Source organism: Zosterops lateralis (assembly GCF_965231275.1).
Source record: "Zosterops lateralis genome assembly, chromosome: 7".
Lineage (NCBI taxonomy): Eukaryota > Metazoa > Chordata > Aves > Passeriformes > Zosteropidae > Zosterops > Zosterops lateralis.
In genome coordinates, this window is record NC_139767.1 from 19,167,841 (window position 1) to 19,185,447 (window position 17,607).

The following is a 17,607-nucleotide window of genomic DNA, read 5'->3' on the forward strand; positions in this document are numbered from 1 at the left end:
TTTGCTTTCCAAAATAAATTAAATTGAAGTCTCCACCCATATGGTAAAATGTTCTTCAAATGTAACGGAAACAGGATCAAAATACAACTACATGAATGCAAGATTTACAACAATGTATAATATTATCAAAGTTTATTGAAGTAATGACGGCTTTTCAATATAGGTAATATTTAATGAAAATATATACTTTGAAACATTTTCTACAAGCACCAATATTACATTCACACCACAGTTACTTTAACAGTCAGCTGCTGAAACAACAGCTGAGAGGAGATCTCATTTGACTTTTTCCATTTATAGAAAACAGCACAGAGGTTTTATCTCACTAGAAGACGTAACAGCTGTGTCTTCCTTTAAACAATAAATGACTCATTTCTCTATAACACATAACATCATAAAAGGTCTAATGACTCATACACAGAAGCTATTTGCATGTGCCCTGTTTTCAAGATCATTGCTTTAAAAAGTGCTCTAGCAAAAACAAACAACAACTGTAAGGATATCTGGATTATAATTAAATACTTAATATGTGCTGAATAGTTAGCAAAATTATGAGATTATAAAAGCTATTATTTGGAATAGAATTGCTTTTTCTTAAAGCTATCAATTACACAGCCAATATGCCTACTTACAAAATGTTCTATGTATGATGGTATTTCTGTGTTGCAAGTCATTAAACAAGTTATGGAAATTTAATTCACATATAGTCATTATGGGAAAGTACATCACTGTATAAATACATAAATACTTGAAATTGAGCATCAAACTGCATACCTCACATTGCCCTGTCTCAGACAGTGGTCTCCATGTACAGAACAAGAGGAGGCTTCCTTTTCTGACATAGTGCTGTGTAAAATGGCAAGCAGTGTCTGGTCCCGGCAGCCCAAGGGCAATACATAAACACAGAAGCCAAGACGTTATTAAAAAACCAATGGTGGCTACTTGTCATAAAATGGTGTCTGAAACATCATGGCCGAATTTATGTTGTCAGGAGAGGGAGAAAGGAGAATCCTGAAAACAGGGGAGGTTACGAGTGTGTGGAATGGCACTGCCATGCCCGCTGTGCGGGGCACTCCCAGTGTGGCGGGCAGAGGGAATGCCCGTTCCGCACAGCCGTGACCGAGGGCGGCCTGCAGGGGGCAGCACGTCCTGCAGCGGCTGCGCCCCGCCCCGCCTGCTCAGGGCGCCTCTCCTCCCGCGGCTCACACAGGCTGCACGAATGCAAAGCTCTTAAGCGTACAAGGGTTGGCAATAATCTTTCTTCTATGACCTAGCCTGAGGCCTTATTATATAATATTTGTCTGCTCCTTAGCTTTGGCATGTTCTTTCTCTGCTACTTCGGTATTTCTAAATTATCTTCTACAGATCTAAATCCGGCAAGAACCGAGATTTCCCCTGCTTAGGAAACAAATGTGCCAATCTAAATCAGGTCATTACTTCCCAGAGTCCCTGGAGTGTGAATCCATCCTTTAGCTTCTCTATTGCAAGTCCCAGTTCTTCTGAAAAAACAGGCTCCCGATCATGTTGCTTTTTGAATACATGGCATATGAGAGAAAATTAAAAAAAGCAGAAGGCACTTTTTAATTTCATTATCCCATTTATCAACATAAATTCGATAGTTTGAAAAAGTATCTCCTTACCTTGTTTTCATCAGCAAAGTAAGCCTGCAAATGAAAACAAAAAATAACCTTGAAAAAAGAAGTCTAAAAACCACATATGCTAATAATTCCTTGGGGTCAAGACTGTAGTTGGGGAGGTCTTCCACAAGAATCCAGTCTATATGGGTTTTACTTCTACGTTAAAATAATTTACAAAAGGGTTCTAACAGGAGTTTCTGTTTTGGATTATAGATTAGATACCACTGGATTAAGGTACTTTTCATTAAATACCAATCTTTGAATTTTCCATTATAATAAAGAAAGATTTTTTAAATGGCAATATTTCTGTATTACATTTCTTGCACTGACAAACATTTTATAGGGAATGTTAATATGAAGACAAACTGACGGCATCCTGGTATTTTTGTGACTCATGTGCAGCAGCTTTTACTATTCAACATCAAAAACTACCTTAAAATGTATAATATCAAAATTCAGTTGACATCACACTCAATTTAAGAAAAGAACATAGAGTAATAGAACAACTCAATAAATAGAGGTGTGGGGAAGAGATACCATCTTTCCTGTTCTGTGTGGGTGGAAATTAAGGCTCAGACTCCTAGGGATATCAGATCTCTGAAAATATCCCCACTCCAGAAACCTTTGGACTAGCAGGTTCTAGATCTTATTCACCAAAAAGAGCCCAGTCTTGCTTCAGCTGCCCCTGTAGACTGATGAGGGGCAGCAAAGAAAGAACTTTCCTGCAGCTTCAAGTATTGTGGAATACTGGTGTGTAGCCACCCCTTGGGTCCTGGCAACCTGTGTCTCCTACAGCAACAACCCTCTAATAATTTTTAGCTTCCAGTTTTTGTTTGAGAATATATAAAGCATAGTTATTTAATTTAGGTGACAAAGGCACCACTACAGCAAACTATCTCCATTTAAGGAAAGGTATGTCTTCAAATATGCTGAAGACTGAATAAAAATGTGCAAAAGTGAAAAGAAAAGTCAAAAAGCTAGGAAAGAGGAAAAAGAAAAAACAAGAGTTTATCTGTTTTAGTAAAAGGCTGCAAAATTAAAAGGAGTGGAAATAACATTTGTGCTAGGCCTGTTAATTTAACAGATTTCAGAGATTGGTAAGAAAACATGTCCATGGTCAATGCATCAAGGCTAACATTTGAAAACACGTGCCATCTACCCTTGCAATCAGTCATGGAACCAGGTGTTACTGGGTTGCACACTAAGTTTGGAAATTCATTTAAAGAGGGTCAATCAAGCAACCTAACAAATTTTAAAGTAAATGTTCCCAAAATACTGGGAGACATAGTAATGTAAAATTATTGCTGTCTTTCTAAAAAACTTCCAAGTCTGAATCTTAGATTAATATTGAGCATATACATATTACCTTCTATTTGCCTGCTTTAAGAGAAGATGAATTATTGTTTTAATATTACATATCTGATTATATTGTACTGCTGACTTTCCTGATTTTAATGTGTTGAGAAACTACATACAACTGTTTTTTAAAATATCTACTACTATTTATTTTGAATAATAGTTTGTTTTTAAATTAAAAATTCATACACAGAGTAAATTCCTGTAATAATTAGGACGTTTAATAAAAGGCATGTAGATGTGTTTTAAATATAGAAATTACAGTTGCAGCTTATCTTTAATAGAGGATTACAGCTGTACATTGCTTAAATCTGAACAACCAAACAAGAATGTTTCTATTTTTCTGTTTTTCTATGGAGCTGCTTACCACAAAAGCATCTGTATGTTCATCAGCTTCTATTTCCACATCATCTGGAACCTGCTCCACTGTTAGGTCTTCAAGGGGTTGAGGCTGAAAATTATAATATTGTAGTAAGTAAATTCATGTATCTAATATGTTTAATATATTTTTATTATTGTTAACACAATATTGTATCTAATTAAAAAAAAAAAAATGGAGTACCTTTTCTTCCATTTCATAATCCACTCCAAATATAGGATTAGCTGAATAAACTTTGTGAAGTGAATTAATCTCTTTCACTGCCTCCTGTAGTTTCTCTACAGGGTCTATTTTAAAACCAAGTACATATCCTCCACTCTAAATAACAGAGAAAAAAGACAGCATCTGTTTATTAGTCTTATTTTTAAAACATTTTTTTCTCCTTGATAGTGATTTAGAGTTTAAAGATAGCAATTTTCAGCTTGCTAAGAAAGCTTGAATCATGGGTGAAATAAAAACAATGACAATGCTCCTCTAAGAGGTACATAAGCTTTTAACCATTAGCCCCTTTATATAAAAGGGGAACAAACTCCTTATACAGAAAACCACAAGCAAACAAGGGGTGGGACAAATTCAGAAGTGGTATTAATGATTTATTCCCAGCCACTCAGCAAATATTGTCTGTTAGGTCTTGATGTTATTAAAGAACCTTTCAGACACATAGAATTAATGAAAAAGATTCAAAAGAGTGGTCTTCATTAAGTACAGAATTAGATACCAAAGATAATCTGTCAGAAGACAGTGTAGTTGACAGTTATAAGCTAGTTGTGCTGGCCTCTTGTTGCTTTGCTTACAGAAACCATAACTCCCAATAGCCACATTGACCATAACGTACACTTTAAGCACTGCAAAGAGAACTTTAAGTTTTCATGAGATCACGTAGAAGGAATGCTCTATGTAACTTAAAAGTAGACCCATGACATTTCAGAATTAGAGAAATATTGTGTATAAAAATATTGCATGTAGAGAAATATTGTATATACATATAATTAAAATGTAATCAATACAAAAAGGCTATTAAAGCGTCTTACCTGCTGAGAACTCTCTATCACAAGTGCCAAGCCAAATTTTGAGTCTCTCATTTTTATTGAACGCTAATAATAAAAAGGTATAATGCTGTTAAAAATTTTGCAATTACTGGATAAAAATATCATTGTTTGAAGTTTGGTTTTTTAGACTGTAATAATTACAACTACTGGCTCTGGAAGCTTGGCTACCAGCATTCCCTCCCATTTACCATTACAAATCTGAACCCCTGAAACCTCAGGGAAATGTGTTTTATTAGAAGTGGTAACAGTGAATTTCTGAACATCAGGTTCATAGATCATTAATCCCATGGTATGTAGGTGGCATGAACCATTAGAGTAAATATTAAAAATTTTGAAATACAAGCCATTTTCAACACCCAGGAAATCCCCCAACTAATCTGGACAGAAAAGAAAATATATCCTGTGGTTGATGCTGCAAGACTAAATTCCTGTCTGATATGAAATAAAATTTTGGTAAGCTGGGAGTTTTAATCAAAGACTTGAGCATATGCTGTTTCATTTTGAAAATGGTTGTTGCAAGATACTTACAATTTGCAGATATGGTATGCTGACATTAAAGCTGTCATTCATATTTGCATGCCAAACTATTCTCACATTAGTAATAAAAAATGTTCCCAAATTTCCCTATTAAAGAAAAGTTATGTTAGAATTGCTTTAAGTACAGAGCTTTTTTTCCCAAACATGATGATTACTACTATCCATTTACATATAGGCAAGGCACAGCTTCCTATTTTATTCACTAAAAGCCCAATTCTTCCCTACCAAACCTGGCTGAAATGTTTCTATTGATTGCAAGGAAGCAGGATCCAATCTTTAAAGGCTACTAGAACCTGAGTAATGCAAATAGCTGGGAGTATCTACTACTGCAGCAAAGCTGGATCAAGTCACAGCCCAGCCAACCTCACAGGAATACACGAAGCATCTGAGAGCGCTATTAACTGTACAGATCTGGAATTGGCATAAAGCGTAAGGATAATGGCATGTGGGTTAAACTTAGGTAATCGAGGAGATGTGTGCCAAGGGAACGTAGAGGAAAGAACTTTTTAGCTTGTCAGAGTGGATCATATTTCTATTCTGGACTAAAAATGCACAGACAGAAATATCAACTCCTGTTTTGTTTCATTGCTCCAGGAAATACTTGCAACTAACACCCTGTAAAATAACAAATGTTTTCTATTTTTATCTTAAAAGTTTTTAATTTTTTTAAGACACAGAAGCCTTTCCAATATTTTCAATTTTCATTAATCAAAAGACAATATAATCTTAATATTTTTTAGTCAAAGCTACATGTAAACACACAAATATTCAGCAGAGCACTTCAGAAACATGATTTTCTTTCAGTATCTTACAGGGCTTTAGACTGATAAATACATATTTTAACAGAAATTGTATATCTAGTTCCTTGCATATTAGCCAGGTCACGTAGACTTCAGTTTACCAAAAGGAGATTTTGTTGTAGTGAGTAGCAAATATATGGGGTCAGTTTCTCTGCATGCCTCAGTTGATGAAATGCATTAAGGGTAATTCCTTGGAGATTACAAAACTATAGGAGTACAATTGCTAGATGAAAACTGAAACATTTTAACTTTTCTGTAGTCAATATATTTGGATTCTTTACTATACCTGGTCACTTGATAAATTCCAAACTCCATTGACTTTATCATATATTTGTTCTTGGGGTAACAATCTCAGTTGCTTGTTTTGAATCAATGCACTTCTCAGCTTCAGATCACGATACATTTTGGAAGTTTCATAAGCTCTGCAAAATATATAAAACACATATTAGTTCATACAGAATTCAGTTTTTCTATTATATTTACTCTTTGTTTTAGTACAGATATGAAATGTATATTTTCAGATTTTCTTATCACCCTATTGCACAAAAGTGAAAGTACTATTAAAACTTTTTCAACATAATTAAGTATATTCCAGCTTTCCTTGATGAATTTTTTTTAAAACTTAAAACTGGTTTTTAACAACTTTTTCATCTCCTGTATTGTTCATGTCTATACTATTTTTCCCTTAAGACAGTCATCACCCAGCCTCTATTGCAAGGCATAAGTTCTCTGGGTCCCAAGCTATATATAGCATGGACATCAACAATCCTTCATTTTTCAGTGCCAGTTAAATCACAAACATCCAATACATATGTCAGTATTCCATAGCTCTTAAATAGACACCCATGGTAATGTATTATGCACACATTCATTCAGATAATGTGTCTTTAGGTGGGAAGCATCCAGAGTTTTGTAGTCGATGAAGAGTTCTTACCAGGATTTAACCCTTCATTTCCTTTACATGGGAAATTATTGCAGACAGAAACTGTAACTAGAAAATGCACACTGATATTAGCTTCTTTATAGTCTTATGTGATCAGATAGTTTATACATACACAAGTGGTATAAATTGTGATCAATAACTAATAACTAATTAATTTTCATTATATGCAGTTATCTACTAAAATTTGTGATCATTCTCCCCCTTCCTTCCAGAGATTGTTCTCTTCTGGGAAATTTTCTGAATGTTGAATATGGACAGTCATATACTGTGTCTAGTAATCCCCAGTATTTGAGTCCTTGATCAAACACTATTTTAAGTACAGTACCTGTGCACGGCAATAACTGAAGTGAAGAGTCTGGGACTTCCAGGAACAACATTGGTAAATATGAACTCAAACCGAGTATTGTTACATTTAGTCAATATATACAGAGCTTCTGTCTGCCCTCTTAATTTCTGTAAGGAAAAGATGACATTTTACATTTCGGCAAGATAGTAGCTTGATAGTACAAATAAGAAATAATCTTCAGATATTGACTAAGTTCTTGTTTTAAACAGTGTATATGAAGATGTAATCCTGATTCTACCACTAATCTACTTCTGTCTTCAACTGAACTTATTTTTCTTTTTGACCAGCTAGCAGTTCCATCAACAGTAAAACTAATGCAGACTGCCTGCTCTACGTTTGCAATATCATGACTGAAACATTCTTTTTGGTTTTGTTATCATGTGCTTGCCCAGGAAATCTACATCATCTTCCTGCTAGTTCTTTGTGGCAAGTCAAACAAATAGCTTACAGTTGCATGCAGTTCCATTCAGGCTATGTATTTCAGAGCTCTCCACTTTTAAAGCGAAACTTTTGTTACTATTCTATTACTGTTCTTGCAACTATTCTATTACTGTTCTTGCAACTAGACTTTCAGATTATTGTTGATATAGTGCAATAAGAATAAGCAACTAATTACAACTTCTTTTATTATTTTTGAAAGTATTTTTTGTAACTTACTGAGTTGGCAGTTCTTGTAGTTATATTTATAACACAGTTGTAACCGACAGCTTAAAAGTCAAGGGAGAAAAAAAACATTGTTTTGAGAACAAGAAAAGTAACAGTCAAAATTACAAAGTATCTTACTGAATTTTGTAGCACAGCTTTGGATACTATTTGTGACAATTACAGTTTGTGGCTAATGTCGTGGGTCCTCATCACAACCCAGAAGACTTATTTAAGCTGGAAAGGATTTTAGGAGGTTCTTTGGTCAAGTGCTGTTCTCAAATCAGGACCAACTCTGGCTGCTCAGAGCACCGTCCAATCCAACAAATATTTCCACAGAAGGGAATTCCACACTGACCACTGGAAATAATTTGTGTACAAAGTTGCCCCTGTTTCAGCATTTTAAATTAAATACCAGCAAACTTCTAGCTGCTCATACAGTTTTAACTCATATGGTTAAAATGAGAAACTTACTCAGAGTTTAAAATACTAAAACTAGAAAAGCAGATACTTGTGGGGAATAAATAGAAAAATGCAGAATGTGAATAAACAGGTGGCAACAAGGGCTACAAGTGAAGCAATGTATGATGAAGCTCAAACTTTTGTTTCTAAAAAACCAAATGAATCTGACATTGGCCAAATGAAAAATATGTCTGAAGAACTCTTCAACTTCTTTCCTGAGACATCAACATTGAATACTGAATATCACTATTTTGCTATGAATTATCATCTCAGTTCCTGTATTATAAAGATTCATTAGTAACAGTTTATTTCAGACTTTACAGAGTGACACAGACATACTTCAGTATTCTGTACTGAAATGAATACTTAGTGAAGGAATAGCACGCCACCACAAAGGAAACCAAAGGTAATACTTACAGAGATTGACTCTGGGCAATGACAGGGAGCGCCAAATGATCCGCAAATTTGTCACAAGCAGTCTGCCTGGAGATAAAGAGTGTAGCTATTTTTGATCTAAATAAATTCCATTAAATGAGATATTCTGAAACAACAGAATAGTCCTTCCCCTTGATAGGAAAAAGAAGAAAACCAAAGGAAAATTCCCCCACCAGAAAAATCTCTAAACACTTAAATGCTTAAAGTGCTAGCAGAGAAAATCCAACAAGGAACAAATGAAACAACCTCTAATATATACCAGCATTCCTCAAAATCAATCCAAGAACAGTTATTGATTTCAATCCAGATGCTTACAGTAAAAATGTAGACACAATCAGTGCAGAACTGCTCTGGGGAGGAGAAGGGGAAGGCAGTGAGTTAGCTATCACAGCAGTATTCATGAATAACCTCACCCCTTTGCCATATGCAAATGTATTCCATTCTGTACCCTGTAGAGTATCACATCCAACCCCTCTGAAGGGTCATCTCAGCGTGCTGGCAGCTTCAGTCCCTGCCCACTACATATTCCTTACTGTTTCAGTTAAAAACAGCATAGGACAAACTGAGCATTTAAGCGGATTACAGCAGAACAGCATCACACTGTTTATAAATGGATTATTCCTACAAGGCTTTCAATTCTAAACAAATTCTGAGACAAGAATCACCTTCCTACAACTTTAGGAAAACGCTCTGAGGCAGATCAGTGAAATGGGCAGGATCTCTCATGTGAAACAGAGTACTGATACAGAGTTCAATGGAAACCTAACTGGGCTTTCATGAACCTACACAGGTCAAATAGAAGAAGGTGTTTACAATTTCCTTACCTCTGTCTCCATTGTTTCCTTTCGTATCTTCAACTGACTCTAAGCAGTCTATAAGGACCTCTCCAGGTCTCATTTTCATTTGTCTAAAAAAAAGGGAATAAATATATTTTATATTCCAAAAATAAGGTCATTTTTTCCCTGCTTCACTTTCTTCTGTTTTCTGCTCAGTACATCATGCAATTAAAAATCCTCACATGTATACAAACAGACAAATCAACTTTACACACCTGAAATTATCACTACATCTCACAGATGAAAAATATTAGTATCTTTATTATTAAATTCTAACAGTGAATAAATAAGTAATTATGTAGCAAGTGTGACCATGAAAACTATACCCCAAAATAAGGACAAAGTGTGTGGAAATTGGAGGGAAAAGCAAAAAGAGACTCCAATTGAATTCGCATAATTTTTAGGGGACAGAGTTTATTGCCTCTTGACGTACTGTCAGGTCATAAGGAATGGAGCTTGTAAAAGAAGAGATTCTGGCAAAAGAATATCAGATGTATAAGAACATGTGAAATGCTCTGCTAAATTTTCTGCAAAGGGTGTGATTTGGTGGGGGTTTTTTGTTTGTTTTGTTTTTGGTTTTGTTTTTTGTTTTCTTTTCTTTTGGTGAAGTCTTCTATTTATTTGTTCATATTATTATTTTGCTTTACTTAACTGATCTAACTACTTAATTACATAATAAATGCAGCGTGAATTTTTTCTGTATTTTAATCGTATTGTCAATAGCAGCCAAAACTCTTCATGTACGGCATGGCAGAAACAAAACGTATAATTAAGACACGAATTTCCTGAAATACTCCACAATCAGTCAGTTCCCTGAGGTGGATGCCAACCGCACAGCAGGGGCGGCAAGTCCTGGTAACCATTTGTGCCACAGTCCTCGCAGACACACAACTTCAGTCCGGCTGTACTTTTCAGTGCTAGAAAGCCCAGCTAGAAAAAGTATGCACTCTTCCCTTAGTCCTCCAGTGTCCAACTTTTTGTTTCGTTTTGTTTTTCTAGGTTGGACACGGTGAGTGGACCCCCCCAGCAAGCACGGCCCGCCCTGTCCCGCCAGGTGAAGTCGCTCTTCCGCCGCCGCCACAGCGGGGCGCTGTCGGCACACGCTGGGGCGCTCCCGCCGTGCACCGCGCCGATAGCGGCCTCAGCCTGCGGGACGCAGCGCTCAGCCAGCCGCCGACCGGCGCCGGGCGGGCCCGAGAGCGCCGCTCTGAGGGCAGGGCAGGGGCGAGTCGGGACACGGACACTCACTGCGGGGAGATGTCGAAGCGGACATCCCTGTCCTCCCACAGCACGTCCAGTACCCCGCTCATGGCCGCCGCCCGCCCCGAGGGGTGCCGCGCCGCGCCGCCCTGGCAACGGGCTGGGAGGGAGGGAGGGAGGGAGAGAGGGAGGGAGGGTGGGAGGTGTCTCGCGCTCCCGCGGCGGCCGGGATTGGCTGCGGCGCCGCTCGCGGGGAGCGCGCGCGCATTGGCGCCCGGCTCCTCATCGGGCTCCTCCCCCGGCCCCTCCCCGGCTCCTCCCCGGCTCCTCCACGGCTCCTCCCCCGGCTCCTCCCCGGCTCCTCCCCGGCTCCTCCCCCGGCCCCTCCCCCGGCTCCTCCCCCGGCTCCTGCCCCGGCCCCTTCCCGGCTCCTCCCCCGGCTGGGCTGAGGCGCTGAAACCCAAAACGTGAGGGAGGTTCGCGTTCTCGGTCATGCGGGCCGGGTGTTTGTTTTAAAATAGATGAGGTGTATTATTTTTCATTTGGAATGACGTCAAAGCTATCCAAATTTCAATTGCAGTGTCCTACCGCTTTAAAATTTAAAAAATAATACTCCGAATAAGAATCATAAGAAAAAAACTTGTCCTTCGGTAGTCCTTTCCCTCACGCTTGTCCCTGGGTGGGCGAGGCCCCCGTTGCGCCCATGGATATTGACAGGGGCTGGATGAAATAAAGAAGCGCCTGGTGCTCGCTGCGGCCCTGTCGAGAGGGCCCAGTGTTGTGTCAGCAGAAAGGGCGGAGGGTGGTTTGGCCGAGCTCAAACTCCCTGTTGTGTTCATGCGCTTGAAGTTACCATTTGCTCAGGGAGAGAAGAAAAACCAACCAAACTACAAAATCCAACAAAAAACGATCGACGAGTTTCAGGTACAGGAATATGTAATCTGAGTGTGTAATCTCATGTTAAGGGCTGTGGCACAAATCCAGTTACATTGCCAGAAACGCGTGACACAGTAGTGTAATTTAGCTGTGAGGTAAGTTTTTACTCCTGTTAAGGTACTATATTATCCTTTTTCTGTCCTGGCCGTAAAACCAGAAATGTTTTATTAGAAATTAGCTTAAAAGTATATTAAATAACAGGATATGCAACATATACAGATAGACATCAATGTAAAAAGAGTATCACAGTGGCAGTCAATAAACTGTGCTGTGTTTAACGTTTTAAACATAAGTTCAAATAGTTAATTAAGGAAGATGAAAATATAAAAATGCATTTAAAAATTAGACTTGGCTTTCAGAACAGAAACACATTAGAAGGACCATTTTAGACATGAACTAACCCAGCATAGTAATGCCAGTTATTGGCATTAGAAATCTCTGGATGTGTGTTTTAACATTAATTGTTACAGATCTTGGTTAGCTAATGAAAACTGATGAGAGTTTACTGAAAAAAAAGGATGAAATGTGCCTGTGATGTGTTTAGGAAAGGTGGGTAACTGACCCACCTCCTTGACTTGTGACCCAGAGAGCACATAGGTCACAGTTGATGCACTTGATGTATTTATTGGTATTAAGTTCTACTTTGTATGTAATATGGAAGTTAATATTTTGTGCTTTAAATAGTAAAACAGTATTTGTGAGAATAGTTTCACTTAAAAGAAGTGAAGTTTTCATTGCAGAATCCATTCCAAATATCAGATTACTATAACAAAAAGAACTTACATAATGACCGAGGATTGGTTTCCAAAACAATATATGTAATTTAAAATAAGGTCTAATTAGTGATTTTACAATGGTAGCATTTAAAGATGTGGGTGAAGGAAAGGCAATTGCTGTGGAAAATACTACACTGGTCTTGCTTTTAACTGAGTAAAAAAGGAAATTTTGCACTCTTGATACCATTGAAAATTTGCTATTTCATTATAATCTCTATGTCGTGTAATAAATGCTAAAAGTATTCAAATATGCTTGCACAGATAGACATTTTTTAGTTAGTGGGCATATGACTTCATAATGTTAGCATTCTGTAAATTTATTGATTTGATTTCAGATACCATGCTGGATACTTGATAAAAAAGCCAAACAATCAATCGCTTCAACCCTATCATTTTTAATGTAGAGACTAATTCCTACCTCCAGAAAAAAGCACACAAGCCTGTCTACATTCCTGTTCAGACTCAAAGCGGTTTGCATTTCCCTCGCAGCCGCCGTACCAGAACTGAGCGCAGGCATTGGCTTGTTTGTCATAATACCATCTGATTGTGTACACACGGCACGGCCCTTGGTCCAGCCTCAGCTTGCAGCGCAGGTCCACAGTACTCTCTAAAATGGAAAAAAAAAAGAGGAATAGAAACCATTCAGTTTGTAAAAATCAATTGTATTCCATAGATTGTATCTTTAAAACTCTTACTTTGTTTTATTTTTTTTTTTGCTAATCATTGTTTATAATACAAGAGTTTAAGATTCACTTTTAGTTCTAAGATGTAAATGTTGAAGGCAAGTTACACAAGTGCATCTTAGTAGTCAAATAAACTGTTCCTTAACTGGCATGATTCTAGTAATTCCAGAAATAATAGTCTTATGGCTCCAGATACAAAAAGAGCAAACAACATGAATATGATAATTTTGAAATATATTTTTTGAAATCTGATTAAGTGCAACCAGTCTTGTGAGCAAACAGAAATTATAAGCTAAAGAGCTGTAAGCTAGTTGCATCTGCTGTTTTCATATCTGCTGCATCCTTCTGCTGTACATTAGTTTGCCTTGTGGTGTGGGAAAAGAGACTTTAAAATACTGAGAAGAATGTAAAACTCTTGTCTTGCTTTTCTAAGATATTTGTGATACTTATCTAATAAAATGGTAGTAATTATGTACATAAGTTTGAATTTAAAAGTCATACAGATATCTGCAGATTGTGACATACTACTCTTGTCTCACTTTAATAATACATGACATAGAAAATAGTTTTCTGTGAAGTTGAGTGTTGCAACTAAGATTTTGTCTTTTGCAACTGGTATCTTGTCACTTTTTTGGAAAAGAATCATTAGTGGCAGAGACAAAAAAAAGTCATGCCACTGTTTCCAGAAAATATGGCAACATGTTTCTATTGATCGCTCTCTTCTGTTGCTCCCATCATAATGGACTATTACTGGAACTGAAAATCCCCCAAACGATGAACAAAATACATTTGGGCATTTCATATAAAAAGATTCAACCCTTTAAGCACTCAGCTAATTATGATACTTAAAATTACTAAGCATTGTTTTTTCCTATTGCTCCTCCAAAAGAGAAATACACTCTTTCTGTCCATTTCTGAAATCACTATCTTTGTCTTTAATGAAGCCTCCCACCTCTGTAGATTGCCCCTCCTTGGCTGATGAGTGACCTGGTGACTGGCCCACCCTCAGTGAGCATTATGTTCTCTTTTTGTTGCCCCTTGGGAGCTCCCTCTCCCGTTAGAGAAAACCTTGCTTGTGCTTTAAGTGCAGCGGTGGGATCCAGAAGTTGGGAAGACAAGAGCTGCAACTAGATCTGTTATAAAATCCTGAAATTGCTTCTCTTCCATATCACAGACTCACAAAATCTTTGTAGAATGGAACAAAATTATTCTGATTCAAAGCCTTATTAAAAGTTTGTACCAGGCAAAGAGGGAATGAAATGAAAAACTAGTTATGATGTATAACCCACCGGGTCTTGGTGTGGGGCCTGCAGTTGAAAGAGATGATGTCATCACTTTATTGGATGGTGGTGGTTTAGATGACAATAATGGTAACACAGCTGCAGGTGAAAAGAAACAGAATGAAACATTGATTTTTCATCAGCCAAAAATGAAAATGAAGAAATGTATGACAATAGAAATACCTCTAGTGTTTATGGTTAGAAGGGTTGACTGTTTTTCTTCATCTTGTTCCTCTTCATAAGCTTCATAGACTGCAGGAGGTATGTTGGTCTGAAATAAGCATTTGATTTTTTTTTTCTTTCCAGATACTGTCAAGTGTTTCAAAATGTACAAGCACTGCATGACTTAAAGATTTTCTAGTATTTTTCCTTTCCATTTACCCTGACTTCAGTGTTAAGAACCAGAACTTTAACTTCTCCTGGTTGGTTTACCAGGAAAGTTGTCATATCTAAATGTGGGATAAATGTTTTTTTTTAGTTGAGCTTTACAGTAGTTTATTTATAGACTTAAAATTATAATCTATAATTGAGTCCAGTTACTGTTACTAGACTTAATTATAACAGTGTAATTGCTTTTTAATATTGTTATGATTCACACTGTGGCACAAATATTATTGTATTAAACAAAGGAATCCTTGTAACAATATCAGGAATAAGTTACAGCTATTAGTTAATTGCCTGCATGCAACATCAGAGCTCTTACTCAGAACGACCAGCTCTGAGCATACCAAGTAGAAGTACATGTACCTGAAATGCTAAAAATTATATTAGGTGGCACAGAAAGATATATACTTAAAATTTCTGCTCTTTAAAGCCTGCAGAATTTTCATACCGGAGCTAATGGTTGAGGAAGATGGCCAGGACTCAGAGGACTTTCTACCGTAGATATTCCAAGTGTCTGTGCTGAAAGTGATTGTCTATTTACATTGTTCTTCTGAAGTTTGTAATGTAAAGAACTTGGAGATACTGAATGGAAGGATTGCCCACTTATACTTGCACCATTTTCATTATGGTTGTATACTAAGGTGCCATGTTCATCTTCACAAAATTGATTAACTAATTTTGACTCCAGAGCTGTTAAAAAAAAAGTAGAAAACTTATCATACTGAGAAATTGAATGTGTTTTTAAAATATGGATTACTTATATATGTCAGTAATACACGTAATCCAGAACTCCTCTGGATTGTTTACATGCATCTAAGATTATTCCAGACTCTTTGGAGTATGGATGTTTTGGTCACAAATTTGCCAGCATGTAAGTCCTCTGTGTGGTAGAAAATACAATGAACTCACGTTAAGGGTGTTCATCTAAGCTTAATAACAACTACTAGTTGTCAATAGGAAAATATCTTCCTATGTGAATAACCAAGTGAAAATGGGTTACTTCCCCAGGGAAGTGAACAAGTAGCATTTATGACAATGGGTTTCATTCTGATTTATAGTCAGCAGATTTTCAGTGTATGAGCACTTACTCATCTTAGAAAACTTGCTTAAGCAGCTGTTTTCCTAGACTGGGTGGCATGCCCCCATTGGCCTGTTGCCTCATAATGTAACACCCTAAACAAAGAGGATCTGTATCTCTAGATTTCTATTACTTTGCAAAATCAAAACATATCCACAAAGATAATGTTTCTCCCCCACCCCGCCCCCTTGCGAGAAGTATCAGATACAGGCAGAATAAAACTTCCATGAACGCACCTGGGAGGGTGTTAAAGTCATCAATGAGATACATGTGTTCTCTGTCTGGGTCTGAAGCAATCAGATTTAGCTCACGCACAAACTCAACCCGTGTTGGATCTGAAGTATTTACGATTCCTATCGCATACATTTCGATGCTTGCTGCGTGAGCCTCTCGAACAACTAGGTCTAGTTTTACAGCTTCTCTCCTGTCGGTCTGGCCATCTGTCAGCACAATAGCTACCTTCCGCACCCCTGCTCGAGCACCAGAAAACCCTTCCTGGGCTGCTTTGCGGATAGCAGTTCCTGTGTAAGTGCCTTCTCCCATGTATTGCATTTTTCTAATTGCTTGCTTAACATCCTGTCGGGTTGGATACTTGCTGAGCCCAAATTCTAGCCGAACTTCTAAACTGTATAACACAAGGCCAATTCTGGTAGCATTTTTGCCTACGGTTACTCTGTCTACTAAAGCAGTTACAAAGTCTTTGATAATCTCAAAATTTTCTGGTCCCACACTCTCAGAGCTGTCAATCACAAATACAAGCTCCATAGGAATTTCCTTACATTTAATGCTGCAACCTACAAAGGAAAAACAAAAGAAACCCAGATCACAATGACTTGATTTGGCATGCTTTTGGAAAAAGAAAAATGCAAATGCAATAAAGGAAATATAGAATCTGAACATAAAGATTTCCTGAGTCCTTACCACATATCTCTTTAATTAATTTAATTATATCTTCTCTCTGCATGTGAAAAAAATTAAATATTAAAATATTTTACAACTTGCCTCTTTCAAATGAAGCATAATATTGACACTAACAAAGATTTTGTTTATAATTAATATTTGTGTCCTACAGTGACTTAGAAAAATTTTACTGTTTAACTTCCAAACTTGTCCTTAGGAATGAGTTCCACATTTTACAATTGAACTATTTCATATGCGTACAAGAATCAATAATACATTAATGTCTCTATCTAAAACAATTAGCTTCTGTTATTTTAAAAAATGTTTTGTGATTGATTGGTTTCCATTAAAACTCATAAAAGGAATAAATATTTTAGCATCTGAATTACATGATATCCCTTCTAAATATACTGGGAGCAGAGAAATAGACCCAACTTTAGGAAGCATAGGATTGCTTGTAGTGAGCTGACATATGCCAGAGCACCAATACTGAATGGAATTGGGAGTTGTCAGCCCTGATGTACCTGGCCCACTCCATTACCCAGCCTTCATCAGCACAAAACCCCAAAACTGCTGCCTTCCTGGCATTTCAGAAAAATGATAGCTTCTGTGACATGTGAATAAAGTGTTTCTCAAAGCAATCGTTTGTCATATTTTTTGAAGTGCATGACAGGACTCATCTGGCATTGAGTCAGACTTTCAAATACAGCCTTTTGCTGCTGCTGCTCAGCTTCCATCATAAGCTGTAGTAGTATTTATATACTCACTGACATACTTTACTGAATTTGACTCAAGTGTGGTACAGGCTAAGCAGAAATATAAATAAATTCATAGCAGATAGACTATGACCAGTTGGAATATCTTTGCTCTTTAAACTCCTAAATCCTTGTAAAAAAACCTTCCTGCAGCAAGTATACACCTGGGTGATCTAACACTAGATATAAAATA

At 37.2% G+C, this 17,607-nt stretch overlaps 2 protein-coding genes across 2 annotated transcripts in view; both read right to left on the reverse strand.

Moving 5' to 3' along the window:
- Positions 1–115: 115 nt before the first annotated feature.
- Positions 116–10,779, reverse strand: BBS5 (Bardet-Biedl syndrome 5). Its single transcript, XM_083864722.1, has 12 exons — positions 10,671–10,779; positions 9,411–9,493; positions 8,569–8,634; positions 7,705–7,754; positions 7,027–7,154; positions 6,045–6,180; positions 4,950–5,045; positions 4,404–4,466; positions 3,556–3,690; positions 3,361–3,444; positions 1,641–1,664; positions 116–1,527 (listed from the first exon to the last, which is right to left on the reverse strand). Exons 1-12 carry the CDS (start codon positions 10,730–10,732, stop codon positions 1,426–1,428), a joined length of 1,029 nt encoding a protein of 342 aa, XP_083720848.1. The 5' UTR covers positions 10,733–10,779; the 3' UTR covers positions 116–1,425.
- Positions 10,780–11,221: 442 nt separating this feature from the next.
- LOC310911403 (uncharacterized protein) overlaps positions 11,222–17,607 on the reverse strand; it is a gene marked incomplete at both ends in the record, with an annotated part of 32,475 nt that continues 26,089 nt past the window's right edge. The window contains 7 exons of the mRNA XM_083864895.1: positions 11,222–11,481; positions 12,753–12,941; positions 14,307–14,396; positions 14,481–14,568; positions 15,130–15,371; positions 15,996–16,553; positions 16,681–16,717. Coding sequence (XP_083721021.1) covers positions 11,222–11,481; positions 12,753–12,941; positions 14,307–14,396; positions 14,481–14,568; positions 15,130–15,371; positions 15,996–16,553; positions 16,681–16,717 — 1,464 coding nt within the window. The remainder of the gene's footprint in view (positions 11,482–12,752; positions 12,942–14,306; positions 14,397–14,480; positions 14,569–15,129; positions 15,372–15,995; positions 16,554–16,680; positions 16,718–17,607) is intronic.

Bases quoted from the DNA above. Each gene is read 5' to 3' on its own strand.
- BBS5 (XM_083864722.1), bottom strand. From the start codon at position 10,732: ATGAGCGGGGTACTGGACGTGCTGTGGGAGGACAGGGATGTCCGCTTC. The intron at 7,155-7,704 runs GTAAGTTACAAA...TTTTCCTTACAG, and splicing joins CTACAAGAACTGCCAACTCA to AAATTAAGAGGGCAGACAGA. The intron at 5,046-6,044 runs GTATAGTAAAGA...TTTCTTTAATAG, and splicing joins GGAATTTATCAAGTGACCAG to GGAAATTTGGGAACATTTTT.